This window comes from Ornithodoros turicata, chromosome 5, assembly GCF_037126465.1.
Source record: "Ornithodoros turicata isolate Travis chromosome 5, ASM3712646v1, whole genome shotgun sequence".
Classification (NCBI taxonomy): Eukaryota; Metazoa; Arthropoda; class Arachnida; order Ixodida; family Argasidae; genus Ornithodoros; species Ornithodoros turicata.
This window is the reverse complement of record NC_088205.1, coordinates 12,878,767-12,894,235: the sequence shown is the minus strand read 5'-3', so window position 1 is coordinate 12,894,235 and position 15,469 is coordinate 12,878,767. Positions and strand designations below refer to the sequence as shown.

At 42.6% G+C, this 15,469-nt stretch overlaps 1 protein-coding gene across 8 annotated transcripts in view; it reads left to right on the top strand.

Moving 5' to 3' along the window:
- The first annotated feature begins 5,614 nt into the window (after positions 1-5,614).
- Positions 5,615-15,469, top strand: part of LOC135394051 (sialin-like) — a 136,964-nt gene continuing 127,109 nt past the window's right edge. For 7 of the 8 annotated variants that reach the window (XM_064624496.1, XM_064624499.1, XM_064624500.1 and 4 more), the window contains exons 1-10: positions 7,090-7,175; positions 7,256-7,470; positions 9,307-9,509; positions 10,248-10,481; positions 11,464-11,647; positions 12,720-12,850; positions 13,831-13,980; positions 14,098-14,230; positions 14,510-14,665; positions 14,737-14,822. In XM_064624496.1, coding sequence (XP_064480566.1) covers positions 7,380-7,470; positions 9,307-9,509; positions 10,248-10,481; positions 11,464-11,647; positions 12,720-12,850; positions 13,831-13,980; positions 14,098-14,230; positions 14,510-14,665; positions 14,737-14,822 — 1,368 coding nt within the window. In that variant the 5' untranslated portion in view covers positions 7,090-7,175; positions 7,256-7,379. Of the gene's footprint in view, positions 6,116-7,089; positions 7,176-7,255; positions 7,471-9,306; positions 9,510-10,247; positions 10,482-11,463; positions 11,648-12,719; positions 12,851-13,830; positions 13,981-14,097; positions 14,231-14,509; positions 14,666-14,736; positions 14,823-15,469 lie in introns of those variants that run through there. The other variant, XM_064624503.1, reaches the window with a different exon arrangement.

The window sequence follows — 15,469 nt, the reverse complement described above, 5'->3', positions numbered from 1 at the left end:
ATCAAAAAAATTCTGTCTGTCATCGTAAACTTGGGATCCTGTCTGTGTCTAGTCTTTAATCCTAAAAGGTGGTGAGCTCCTATTTCGGCCACAGCTTTTGCAAACAAGCAGATTCTCAACAGGGCGAGTTTGATGACACTGTTGAGAGATATTGCAGCTGGGAACTCGATATGTGAAACGGGAATGTCCAGCATTGTTGGGGTGCCTGAGGCTACAGGAAACCACCCGCACAATCAAAGCAGATCATCTGCAGCTGATCAACAAGTGACGACAACTTAGGTTCCAGACAATCTCCGCAATTTGTCACTTAAGGTGCTTCCATTTCGTGTGGAATGTGCAATGTTGCATACGCATATATACTATGTGAGAATCAACGCATGCCTTCTCACATTGGTGTTATTTTCTGGTGTTATTGGTGTGTACTTTAAGACAGTCGAATGTAATTGTTATTTTGAGCCTTGTTAAACTATACAAAAATCAAGTACATGTTGCACTGTGCAGAACAATCCTTGATTTCAACGTTGCTGTCATCTTTAAAAAAAAAAAAAAGTGGGAGAGACGAAGCTATACCAAAGAAAACGCGTGTGAAAAGAAAACTTTGTGGCACAAGAATTTTATTTTGCAGTGGTTGTGTACAGGTCAGAGCAAAAATATTTGGGTTCCTTGCACATTATGATGAGGTATAAATCCTGAACGTAACTTACGTACGTCTCTCTTTAGCTATCTCGTGCATTTTTTTTTTTCAAAGTTTTCGTGAAATATGCGTGACTGTAGATTTCCTTTGTTTGTGAATAGGCAATCACATTTGTCATTAATCGTCTTGTTACTGTTGACGGATGGTCTGGTCCAAACGGAAAGGACTTCAAAATGAGTGTTTGAAATGTTGTAATTTTCTATATTGTTCACGTAACCTAGTGCATTTTAACATTTCACTTCGTGCTCAATTTCCAAATAGGCTCAAGTGACCGCGTAAAACATGGGGAGTATATTTCAGTTACAAAAGAACATAATGCAGAATATTGCATAAAACTGGTACAGCATGCGGTCTTACCCCTGAGTACCATTGGTACAGTCATATGAGTGCAATTTTGTGAACTGCATTCTGCGAAAAATCTGCAGAAAATGTACAGACACGTGACGGGACATATCCGTCAATGGAGAGTAAAAGTAGTCAAATTACATTTTCAACTCTGACAATCTTACACCAACTCTGGTGTGACACTTGTACTATCGAGAGAAGAGTCAGTAGAACTGTAACTTCCTGGAGACTTGCAGCAACAATCAGAATCCTTGACAGAGAAGACGTACAGTATTTTTATAGCTAACTGTACAACATTGAAGCTTTTAAGTGAGTTCTGCAAGTTATTATGAGTTTCAGTCTTGCTTTTCCAACTCCCAGGCATGCACAAGAATTTAGAAGGAGCCGATATCGACGTCTGCCACCACGAAGGGCTCGGATTTTGCCATAATTTCCAGTCGACGAGGCAAGTCTTATCTATGGGAAAAAGTGGATGCTGCATCTGATTACCTGCAGAGAAATTGGCTAGGGTCCGACTTTTTTGTGTAAAATCCGACCCCACCAGATATCTAGATGCCTAGACCCGGTATTTGTTTTTGTCAGGATGAGGTTAAATGCAATTTTTTCCCCAAATTATCATTGGAGTTCGCAACCCTGTGCATCAAAAGAGCATAGAAAATGTGGCTAACGATGCCATCTGCAACATATGTACCTGGACGAGTTAAGAGCCTGCGTTTTCAAGCTTGTCTTCTTTTCTTTTTTTGTTCACTTCTTGACTGACTTGTTTTCTCAAAACTTTGGGTTATAAATCGGGTTTTATGTTAGGAGTTGTAAAGCAGAGCAAAATCAGGTGATATCAAGTGAAAGAGCAGATTTTCAGTGGGGAAAGGGAGGCACCACCAAGTGCGAAGGTTTTCGTAGCATAAGGTACTATACTTGGTGTTCACCCACTATGTTCACCTGTGCGTGTATGAGTGAGCTGGTTTTTGCACTTAGGCAAGTTCAGTTCTCAGGCGGGTTCTTCAGCTTTTACCCGAAGTTAGGATTATGCAACTCTGGGAAGCCCGAAATGGCTGTGTTGCACCAGCTTTAACCCCAGAAACACAAGGTTCGCAAAGTATTGACCCTAAACTTGTTTCTACATTGACCCCTATAGCACCAGCATGAATGGGAAGCGGTTCAGTTTCACTACATGTTACACGTTAAAAAATGACACTCGGATTGTCTGTGAGGCATTCAATGTGAAGAAGTCAAACCATACATATTGTTCCTCGCTTCAACGTAGAAAAAAAAAATTACGATGTGCCACCCATCCGCTTTTTCTCTTGGATAAGACGCGCATATTAAAATACGGCCATTGCTGTGTGTGTATCATGTTTTTGCGTTTTACCGAGCACAACTATCCTGTTAAGGTGTCAGAAAGGAAGGGAACAGTGCTCTGCAGTAAGAATTGTGAATACAAAAAGCTTTTGGAACAGTGTCATACCGGTGCTCATAACTCTTCTGCATCACTTCTTCAATCTCCACGAAGTATGTCGTGGAAAGTGACACAGGTGCACCACAGCTTTGCACATGGAGAACTCCTGTAGGCCTCATGCGGTGTTGTGGATCTTATTCCCCTCCCAGCACGCTGACAATCGTACTGTTACTACTGTATAAATTTGCCTTGCATTTGCGCTGCAATCTGTTGTATATACAACTCATCGTAGAATTGCTCTTCTCACGAGTTTGTATTCTTTCCGGATTGAACCGAGTGCCACATTTCTTCCAGGTAGTCGAATAACTTAATCTTGAGATGACAGAGCTCTATTTAGAATCATATTTAGTTACCGTCTAGTACATTGGGGAGTACATACGTAATATTAGGGCACGCTTTGAGAAGGTATACTAAAGAACATATTCGCCTGGATCACAGTGAATAAAAAGCGTGTGCAAACTGTTTTGAGCTTGCACACTATCGTATTTCTAGGGCTGTGCGAATATTCAGACTTTTTTTGTATACCGAGGCGAATAACTGTATAGTTGACTCAAATTCTGAATAAAATACGGAATTGTATATTTAAATTTTGAGTCAAAAGAATATCTCTTTCAAAGCAAATATATTAAAACATTTCCGAAGCTGCACATGTAAACTTGAAAGTGCCACAAGAGCTGGTATTCTTACAGCAAAGTGAGGCTGCTGCATACAAGGACCCCTATGCGTATATCATGTACATGTGCTGCATATATGCTGCATATCTGTACGTTGGCTGTACGTGTATTCGGTTTGGTTATGTCACTATTCTATTTGTACTGGCTTCGGTTTTAAAATGAGTATCCACACAGCCCTAGGTATTTTCATGTGTCGACATAAGATGGCATTGAAAGTTGAAAACTGCCCCCTTTTTAAGCTCTGTGTCTTTACACATGTGTACAAGGATATCTGTAACGTGCATTGCAACTTCTAATGTAAAATGCTGCACATTAAATATTTACTCGGCATGTCATGTATGCTCCTGTATATCGTTTGAGTGGTGCAGTACATTATGCAACACTTTGTAGGAGCTCGTCAGACAAATCAGTCACGGTCTTTCCTCCTTCGTTTGTTGAAGATTTCTATCAACCATACACAAAGAGATGGACCAATTTAGAATAAAACGTAAACTAGAAGTCAAATGAATCATTAAAAAAAATTTGTACATATTACTACACATCACAGTTACATTACCCAGCAGATATAAAGCTTGTCAAAATGCTGTTGCCAAAAATACTGGAAGCACTGAATCCGCAGTTCTGATTTGCCTTTCGTGACACAATTCCTGCAAACACATTTTTCTTCGGTGTGATGCAAAAGTCTGTGCACTGTGATTAAGCTGTTTCTGATTAGTGGAATGATGAGCGTGTTTCTTTGAAATGTGCGTCTATTAGTTTCGACTCTCTTCTTTCACTTGCTCAGTGAATGAGCAAGTGGTTATGGTTTCAGGGACAGTGGTGGCTTGTGTGTGACAGGAGCGGTGCTGCTCCTGTATGCTTATAGGAGGATGCATACGGGTGCGACAAACCCCCGTTCGGAAAGGTGTTCCCGTGTTTCATTTTTGTTGCGAGGAATGAAGAGCTCCTGTACCCGCATTTTAAAAAAAAAATTTTGATGCGATGCCATCTCACGTTCAGCCCATCTGGTTGTACCACTGGTTGGTGCACACCCTCACCATGAGCCACCATTGTTCAAGGACAATCTTTAAAAAGTGCTTAACTTCTAATAACTCTAGTGGAAAATGGTGTTCTGGGGTGCATCATTTTTTGAATGTCATATAATGTTTTCTGTGTGCAAAGCATATATTTTATATTTATTGAAATAAAAACGTTTCTCCTATATACACCTTGCTTAATTCCACTTTTGGAATTGTATCGGGTACTCTTTAACGTGGCCTGTCGAGCTTGTGGAATTGTGCAGGAAAGGTAAATACCTGCTTAAGTAAAGCTTATAGAGCTTACCCCAGCATGTAACCCCTTGAATGGAGTAAAGTGTTGATGGTGCGAGATTGATGCGTGTCTGGAATGACTATATAGGCTCCAAAATTGCTGTGAGCCGGTGGTGGTACTGCAAGCATCCATCGTACCCTGTTGTTTTTATGCACCACTAACACAGAACCTCAATACGAGGACAATGAGGGTATATGGAAAGTGAGAAATGATCGAATGAGCAGGTTATAGGTATATGTTAAGGCTCGAGAAAGGGCGTGTTATCCCACAAGGGACTGAAATCGCTCGCGAATATCGATCACTGTTATCGTACAACAGTCTGTAAGCAAATAATTCAGCATTTTCACCTATAGTCGACCTCTGAAGTGTGATAGGTTGAAAACAGAAATCATTTCGCTAATTTAAAGTAGCACAGAACTCACAGGAGAACACACAAAGCCTAAAAAAATGCATGCATCAAAACATTTTGTGCTATTCGGCAAATTGACGAACATAAAGTCTTAAACTGAAACTCAGGCAGTTATCCCCAAAACAAAAATATTTCCAGGGCAGGAATTTTGAGTATCCGTGGATATCAAAGCACTAGCTGTAAAAGCCTTAATACCTAAACAGTGTATGGCTTACATGGGTCTGATTATAAACCGTTGGCATCTGCGCGTTGTATCTGTAAGCCATATCTGTGATAATGAAATTATAAAGACGGATGCCACTGAAAGGCTTTGCCAGCTGCAGGACTCGACCCCACATCATCTGGATTCGAGTCCTGCAGCTAGCCATCCTTTTCAGTGACTTCCTTTTCTAATTGTTCTTATTCACTTGAGGCTGTGTGTGCTGTCCTTTCTTCTGTGTTCCAGCCTTAGAACGTTTCCATTGTGATAGTGAGTTTGAGCTTTCCGAAACCGAAACTGACTATAGGATGAATGACGGCCTTCCGTTTGCATCGGGCGGTATCATGGGCGGTAGCATATGCCACCTAGCCTGCTAAGAAAGTAACGGAGCTGCAATTTAGTTAATTCATAAAGTATTTGGATGTTATTTAATAAAACACTATTAGTTATGTCTTTTTTTTTTTGCGCCACGAGTTACGATTGTGATGAGTATCGTAGCGATGCGAGCGCCGCCGCCATGGTTTGTTTTGTTTGTTTCTGCCTTCTGTTTCTGTCACGACGGTCACGAGTTCTGTCTGCCCCTGAAACCATTTGACCGGGGCAAACAGAGAACAAAAGCAGTCAGTATGAAGAGTATTGTCACTCTGTTGTCTGTCGTGGGGACGAAAGAGCACACGGTCCAACAAGTGAAACCGGTGGAACGACCTGCCAGATAAAACCATTATGTCTCTGACTAAGCTCCACCACATGTATGACCGATGTCACATGCTAGGATCAATACGGTCTTGCGCATTGGAGCTTGGGAGAAATTGACTGCTCACTTAGTCCGTGGAGAAAGTCTGTGGCACACCAGTTGCAGTCTGGGCAACGGTGTGAGCCGTTCTCCCAATAAGACTTACTAAATCCCTGCGTGTGTTATTTCGGAAAAACTGTCTTGTGCTATTGATCACTTCCCCTGTCAGTATGTCCGTGGGCACTGAGGAACCGAGCGACACCTTACTGTCCGGAAAGCGCCGGTCATGGAAAGGTGAGACCTCTCACATATTTTACTGATATTGACACGTTATCATTTTGCAATAACAACGTTACCGCAAAATTTCCGGTTGGACAAGCGCAGCAACAGCAGCAGCATCGGAAATTCGATTCGTAACGATCAAGTGCAGTTGACCATATTGTTGCATGAGTGCCGGCTGTCCCCAAGTCATTCGTGCGTGAAGTGCTGTAGCGCGCTCGTGCTGTTGTCCGGAGTAGTAACTCAAGGGTTAGATTAACCAACTGCAGCGGCTGATGTAGGTTTGACGTCACGTACGTACAGCTGATCGGTAGCAGACGCATTTTAAGTTGACATGCGTGCGCCGCTTTATTATTCCTGTATTCACTGTCGTTGCCGCGTTTTGCTTACTGCGATTTCTTTATCAGTTTATACAGTGGGTAATAAAACGCCGCATGTATCGCAAAATGTATCGCTGTGTCAACAAAACGGCCTTCGCTTCAAGGCTGTCTATGTCGCTAACATATGGTGCGGGCGCCTGTGACTTTTTGGCTTTTTCGCACAACTGCAGATCGGCGAACATTGCATTATATCTTTCCATTTTGCTTTAGATAATTGATGCGGTTCTGGAACAAACGTATCACATCAATAACGCAGCTGTTGGTTGGACAGCTTTGTTATCTTTATATGTTTTCTACTCTTCTGTAATCCTTATGTCACTCTTGTCCAGTGATTAGATACGAATGTTTGCGGATCTCACAATATTAACAGTTTAAGAGACCACAATGAGAATGATAACATTCATAGGGTTAGTAGAAAAAGTTTTTCTAGCAGCATGTGAGAGTCTTGAACCTTAGAACACCGCTTTGTAAATAAGCTGTGGAAAATTTTGTCACCGTAGGCTTTTCCCAACAATAATAAACAGATAATGATATGTACTCTGTGGTGATAACTCCAGTTGTCCACAGTGTGCTCCTCTGTGTTATTGTCTGTGTTACTCTGAGAGTACTGTTTTGAGCCAGTAAGACTGCCACGCAACATTTACAGTCAAGTCTCGCTTATCCGGGCACCTCAAGAGTCGTCCCTTTTTGTCCAGGTAACGAATTTGTAGATAAGCGAATCAAGCAAACTTTCAAGGGAAACCCAAAAACTTAGGAGACCTCTTTATTGCTCCAGAAGAAAGAAAACAAGGAAAGGGTCGTCCCTGGTATTCGCTACCTTGAAAAGTCGTGCAAAGTAGGCTCCTCGAAATTAATAGGCACCTTTGACACGTGTGACGGAAGCTCTCTTGGCGTTCTCGATGAGCATGTCTACTTCTCATGTCACCGAGCCAGGAAGAAAAAGTGTTTCTTCGAGCTTCTCAAACATGGAAATCCTGGACCCTGCAAAATGTAGGTTTTTCTCTTTTTGCTGGAGGACGTCGTAGGTAGTGGACTTCTCCAAATCAATGGCCCTTTGGCCCAGACGAAGAGACAAGGTGCTTTCGGGCATCCTGGACACTCACACATTAATTTCTTGTGTCCCATGAATACAGGACATGTCTTCCTTTTCTAAACTACCATCTCTACTGTGTACCCATACATGGCAAAAGGGAGTGACCTCTGAGGAAAAGGGAGCTGCAGGCTACAGAAGACCTCAATGAAAGGTTACCCTTTTCCAGAACAACGCAAACACAGCATGTGTCAATGACAAAGGCCATTGTCACATTTCCGGAGAAGCGAATCAGCATAACATGTGGTCTAGGACATGTGTACCCGTACTTGCTGTTCAGATACAGAATGAATAATACTGATAATGAATTCCAGATAACTGAGACAAAAGCCAATGGTAGCGGTTTCGTACCAGGTAATGTAGTGCAGATAACGAGTTTTTGGGATACCCGAATTCTGGATAAGCGAAACATGACTGTATAAGAAAACAAAAGACAGAGAGAGAGACTGCATCTTTTGGGCATTGCGCCAAACAAGTTTCAATGATGCTAACTTTTTATTGAAACCCTTCTCGTGTTTTGAGACGTTGTTTAGTTATTTACACTGTCGTTACCGTGACGGTTACAGAATTTTGGTGTGCCACAAATATGGTCTGCTGATGTGATGGCACTACTCTATCAAACCATGGACTAACCTACGCAGGTTAGCCCTACAAAGCTGGCATTCCATGCTAAATGATCCGAACAGGTAGCTCGATCATCACCGATATTTTTCTGCAAAATTGTGTAAGTACAGGGCTTTAAGAGATTTGTAGTTTCGAAGGTCTCTGTCCAAAATGTATTTCCTTCAATATTTAAAAGTGCTTGAAAGGTTGTGCAGAGTGAGAGAAGTGCGCCTTACATTTTTTGAAATTAATTGTTCCGTTCTAAATTCAATAACCTTCTAAATGTGATTTTTATGTAATTGGAAGGTGTGACAGTCTACCCTGTACACGTCATGAAAAATTCCCCTCCTTTCCCTTCGTCATGAAAAATTTCCCTCTCATTCTCTTGTGGGATGTGCAAAGGACGTGATTTTCAAAATTTTTCCCTTTCTTATCCCTCTTCTTTTTAGAATGTGTCTGTAATATAAACACAGTCTCAAACTGTATGCCCTTTTGGGTGAACATGAAACAGGTTTCTCTTTTGTTTGGGCACTACCTCCTGAGCCAGCAACACCTGAAAATGAAAGTTTCGCAAATTTGGCAATTTTTAAACTGAGTTTTTGAAATGTGGTGGTCCAGATAAAAATAGCACCATTATGTGATTCATTTATACAATACTTCCATTATGTGCTTCTAAGAAACTAGAAAGCTATTATTTGATATGCGTGAGGAAATATTTTCAATGACATAAAGGTCGCGTTCGGAAGGTTATAGAATCAAGCGGTTATGAATCAAACGATGGCACACGCAAAAATATGGCACACTTTTCGCACTCGGTGCAACCTTTCTATCACTTTTGAATTTTGAAGAAATTTTTTTTTTTAATTTTTTTCGCACAGCCTTCCAAACGACTTTTCCCTCAAAGCCCCGTACGTGCACAATTTCGTAAAAAGAAATATTGATGATGGTCGAGCGACCTTGTTTGGATCATCTGGCATGGCCCAGCCTGTCGCTGTAAAATATAGCTGGAAACTATAGCTCATCTGCTGGAAAGAATACGAGCGACATGCGGCATTTTTATTGAATATGTAACATGAGCGTTGTTGCAAGGTGTGCCATTCAGCTACATTATTGGTTGGCTCTCTCTTTTGTAGACGTTGTGGATGGCATCCAGACGCGACACGTCTTGGCCCTTCTAGGGTTTCTTGGTTTCGTAAACGTGTATGCCCTGCGTGTCAACCTGAGCGTTGCATTGGTTGCCATGGTCAACCACACTGCCATCAAGTCAAACAGCTCGGCCAGGCTCGAAGAGGCCTGCACTGTCAACATAAAGAACATAACGCAGGAAAAGCTTCAAGTAAGGTCCTCATACTTTGCAGTCTGCTTATCCTGTTTCATGCGTGGCATGGGATATGTAACACTGTCGAGGTGGATAGAGGATGTAACGAGACAAATGAAGGGTGCAAAAATGTACAATATACAAAATGCATTGGTAAAGCATTAAAAAAGAAAAAAATGTACTGCTGATAGAAATTGAATGCATGTGTAATCTGACTAGATAAAGGAATTTGGAACCCTCTCTACAAGACGCAGATACCCACGCATAATGTAAGACTCTGAGACTAGGGAACACGAAGGGTCAGACTTCATGTTGTGTCTATCCCTTCATGTTCCCTGGTCTCTGAGTGTTGCATTATGCATCAACTTCACCAGCTAGTCATTGTTTCATTGACAAATAACCACACTGCAATTTCAAGATTTATGTTTGCAAGAAACAGAAGAAGGGTCGACCAACTTGCTACACAATTGAAAAAGAAAAAAAAAAGGAGAAAAGAAGAGAGAAAGAAACCTAGTTGTTGTCCGTATACGGTTCAGACAAATTCGTCACCACTCACAGGGGCAGGTCTTCGGGGGGGTTGGAAGAGGGCGATATGGACGATCCTGACAACCACCTGAGCGTAGTCCACTGTCTCAACCAGTGGTCGAGTTACGACAACGTATGTTTATTATGTGTGAAGGTAAGGAGTTTCTATCTATAGACAACACAATTTATTTGCAGTGTTGCTTGACCTTTTGCCCACACTGTGTATTGTAGGATGGCCCTCTGGAGTGGGACGAATACAGACAGGGAATTGCCCTGGGCGCCTTCTTTTACGGCTACGTACTGACTCAGGTGCCCGGTGGACGCTTGGCGGAACGAGTGGGAGCCAAGTGGCTCTTTGGAGGAGGCATCCTCGTGACGGCTCTCCTTACCCTTCTCACCCCAGTGGCTGCTCTCAGTAGCTTTGGCGCCTTTGTGGTGCTCCGAGTCATTATGGGTCTTGGAGAGGTAAGTAGTCTCTTGGGTTGTTTTCTTTTGTACGTGCACACCTGGCCCACCCAATATTCTGCTTGTAGGTACCCTGTATGACACGTAGCAGAATGTGTCACTTCCCCCGTTTGGCCACAAAGCCAGCCTGTTTTGGAGTTCCAAAATGGCATGCATGTGCCATTGCATGACTTTTCAAACGGACCATCTTGAAAAATTGCAATATTGTGCATTATGCGTAGGATCCTGGGTTTTGGGGATTTACATTGTTTTTTTAAAATTGGGGGCGTAAAAATCTGTTTTTGTTTCAGGATCCGTAAAACGGTGAAATCTGGTGATATCGGGCAGAAACTAAACAATGAGCGCGTCTCGCACATTAGATTAACATAAGATGTGGAACAACCGTGCCAAATGTCCAATGCTCAGTGTTCTCCTGTGCCCATATTGATGGCTGAATTGGTACTTTGCAAAGTTCATTATTGGGTTTTATGCCAGGTGATGTTTATGCAGATCGGGGGGGGGGGGTAAAACGTGTTTTACCAGGTTTTACGCAAAGACACGGAACCCTAATTCTGCAGGAGTTCAAGATCAAGGCCTGGAGCTCATATTGTTGAGCTCACTGCACAACAATGATGATGCTAAAGAGATGCATACGACTCACAGCCACCCACCCACATGCACCGTTACACCGGCCTGCACTAACACCACTTACGTTCTGAAAAATTAGAGGGCTTAGAAGATGGTAGAACATGCTAACACCAGCTTTGTTACTGCCAGCACAAGATGCTTAGTTTTGAAAAGTCTCAGCTGCAGTGGTAGCCAAATGTCTACTAGTACATATACACATGTACTGAAACAGTTTCTGCAGAGGCAGACGTATAATTATATCTTCATCTGTCGAATACTTGTACAGCACTGCTAATGTTGTGTAGTACAATGACTTGTCTTTCAGTTTATCTGGATGCAGGGAGCCCAGAGTAAATTTTTCACTCTTCCCTTTCAGGGTGTAACATTCCCTGCCATGCACGCCATGATAGCCCGGTGGCTTCCCAAAGACGAACGCAGTCTCCTTTCGACAATCATTTACTCGGGTGGACTCTGCGGGACGGTGGTTGCTATGCCTCTGTCGGGCATCCTGTGTGCTTCCAACTTCTTGGGAGGCTGGCCCGCAGCATTCTATGTGTTTGGTAAGCAACTAATAAACCATTTTAGCTGGAAGGATACCCCTGAACCCAGTGTGTAAATCAATGGGACTCTCAAGACGATCGTTATTGGTTGTTACTTTCATGACCTGTTTCGTTTAGTTGTTGTTTTTGAAGTTGTTGATGCCAATGTATTATGGATGACCTGATGTGTACAACATTCTGTTCCTTATAGTATGTTTTTCTTTCTTAGCTTATTGCAACTGCTGCACTGCAACCGGGTGCCCGGCCTTAGTCAAGCAGCTAGGCTGCTTTTTGCCGGACACTCGGCGTTCATGTTATGTATGAACAAAATAAATAAACTAAATGAATGAATGAATGAATTGCAGGTTGCCTCTTTAGGGTGAAACCTGATTTTTACCTGGCAAATTTTCCTTCACTGAGATGTCTGTAGGAATGCACACTAACTTGTTTGGTAGCAAATGCAGTTATATCACCATTTGTACCAAACCAGTATAGTTTGAGTAACTGAGCCCAATTTGTCCCCGAATTTAGCATACTGGAAGTTATTCCACCCAAATTCGCATGAATTTAGAGGACATGTTTATTTGTTGGGCTTTCACCCCCCAATTTAGAAAAAAAATTCCCCGAAAACTTCAGTCTCTATTATAATCGAATTTTATAGCCAGCACTTTCATTGCCGTGTCATCCTTTGCAATCACTTCCAGGTGTTTGTCAAACAGTCAAGTCGCAGATTCGAGATAAAGCCTGCTGTTTACGTTTTGCGTACCTCAAAACCTCCCTCACCTCAGTCACCTTTGCCTCGTTCACACACCCTTGTGATGTCCGTCAAGGTACAGCAGGTCACGCTTACGTCACTGTCACACCAAAACCCAACGTGAACATGTTGTTCACATTTCTTGTTTGTCTCAAAAACTACAGCATTCTTCTGGATGAAATTCTGCATTTGGAATGTACACACAATTTACAGTCTAATGCAAATCTGATCACAAAATTATTCTCCGGATCGAGGCTGTCCCTTTAAAGCCTTTGCCACTGCTGACGGATGCATAGGCTTTCTGCCCAGTCATAACGTTCAGTCTTCTGTTTTACATAGGTGTCATAGGAATCTTATGGTTCGTGCTTTGGGCTCTCCTGGTGCACAACAGTCCCCAGGAACATCCCAGAATTAGCCAGGAGGAAAGAATCTACATCGAGACAAATCAGGGCGACGAGCATAAGCGAGAAGTAAGCATGCTGTGGAAGCAAATTCAGTAGTGAGAAGATCAGAAAAAACACACACTACACTCCAATACAATGTAAGCGCTACCATCACAGTTATATGTATCTCCACCAGTGGACATTGTATGCATTGAAAATGAGGCATGCAAGAAAATGATATTCACATGCTTTGTTAATTACGAATATTTTATGCAACTTTGCTCTAAGTATTCTAGTATTTTTGCAACACGATAAGTGTACGACCAACAGTTTGAAGCACGTGGGCGCACTACGTATTGACTTGGAAGCGTCACGCGCCTGCCTAAGCCAATCGCAGGTGTCTTTAGATTTGTCTGCGGGTTGACCTGTAGGACTTCGCTTGTCCCGAAGTGTGGACGTGTACTTTTGAGGGGCTTAAAGGGGTTGTGAAAGCATTTCCAAGGTTTTGAAGAGATAATATTCCATTCCCATACATTCCTAAATCCATTTCCATTCAGGTCGTTTATGTGCACCTCAAAAATAAAAGGTTGAATTGAATTGCATTGAATGTGTACTACACGTGCACATCAAAACGCTGTGTTGCTGCGATCCCGCGTTTTGGAGTGTTGTTTTATCGTGCAGAAAAGAAGTGCATTCTTTTCCTTTTCCATGACAATGTATACTGTTGTAAACGAAGGGAGCCGCGCACTGGGGAACGACCTTCGGTACGGTATTTCAAAAATCACTTACCGTGTGTCTGCCGACGTCTCTCAGCGCCGTTCGGTGCCACCGTTGACGGTGGCTCTGAAAAATCGCAGTTTAAAAAAAAAACAGCAGCTAAAAAAACCTTTAGATGAACATTGTGTGCGGAATCCGTGGGCTACAACGTATGAAGCGGATCTGTACATTTAGTGGGTTGCGTGTGGATTCTCAACCCTTTCAACTTAGCATGTCAGGATGGTTACTGTGCCAAGTGTAAACCCTATAATTCCTCTCGGATATTAATTGTGTTCCTCTCCTGTCTTCAGACACTTGCTATTCCCTGGAGAGCCGTTCTCACATCACTGCCGTTTTGGGCCCTGATGCTGGCCCACTTTGGTCAGAATTGGGGTGCCTACACCTTGCTCACGGAACTGCCCAGTTATCTCAAGAACATTCAACACTTGCCAATCACAATGGTGTGCAATTACTCCTTCTTGTCAGTCGAAATGTTTTGTTTCTGTGTTTTGCTCACTGTGCTGAGCACAGTGAATGCATGTTGTATAAGAGGTTGAGCATCATATTGTGCATTACAGAATGGCTTTTTGTCTGCCACTCCATACCTGTTGCAAGCCGTCGTGAGCTGGTTAGCGGGATACCTAGCCGATCGTGTACGTCGTAGCGGTCGATTTTCTGTCAGCGTTATACGCAAGTTTTGCAATTCAATTGGTATGTTTCTATTGCTCCAGCTGTTAAATTGCATTGTTCTTGCTTCGTATTGATATGTAATTGGTAATTTGTCTTTGATTGTATTTGTTGATATCTGTGACTGCATTTAGTCTAACTTTACCCTCAAATGGTTCATGCAACCGGCTCTGGCCAGAAGTACATATTTGAGAACAGACTCAAGAATGAGACCGATCTTGAATTGGTTTGTGAAAATGGGCCATGCGTGTTACAGCTGTGCTAAGCAGAGATGCTCAAATCTAAGTGGTGTATTCTTTCTAGCATTCTTTGGAGCAGCCATTTGCCTGTTTGCGGTTTCATTCGTTGGCTGCAATGCCAAGCTCAGCGTGGTGCTCTTCACCATTGCGATGGGCATCAATGGATTCTCCTTTTCTGGGTACATGGTCACCCACGTCGACATGTCACCAGATTTTGCTGGTGGGTTGCGGTTTTTGTAGTGTTTGCAATTTTTGAAAGCTTTGGACTATTTTTTAAAATTTTTCCTTTAGGCACCCTGATGGGGATGACAAATGCATTTGCAAACCTGGCCGGAATACTAGCACCACTGGCAGTAGGGAGCCTGACCAATAGTAACGTAAGAAGCTTTTATCTCGTGGCCCCGGTGCAGCATTTTATGACTGAAATTCTTATTAAATTACCTCGTGGTACGTAAACAATGAAAGGGTTCCCGTCGTGAAAGTACTCGGTGAAGGGTCCTTGCAAATTGCAGTCCTTTGGGCTTTGCAGTTTTAACGAGGATGTGCAGAACAACACTGGGTCTCATAATAGATCTTTATAAATACGTAGCTCATTTGCAAGTTATTAAAAAGGAATGCTGACTCCTCCTTTTACCCTCTGTTGGGAACCCTCTGTTCTGCTGTACACGAACATGCCTAATACACTTGAAGAGGAGGTTTGGATGTTTTCTTTTAGACATGCCCATGCCATATATCGTATTTGACCGCATATAATGCAAGTTCTTTCTTTTTTCCCTCGAAAATGAACCCTTAAAAATAGGGTTGTGCTATACGTGGTACCTAGGTGCCGCACTCACTATCACAGGCCTCTCCCCCTCAGCATTTCCAATTTCCCCATCCCAGCTAAGCAGTGATTTGTCCACAATGGTGCGTCACATGATGGAGCAAGTACTGAGAGAGGGTGAAAGGGAAGTGTGTCGCTCTTTCATATGTGTTTGTGGGTGCATTGGCAAAACCGAAAGTGACTCGAAAATGCTGCAAACAC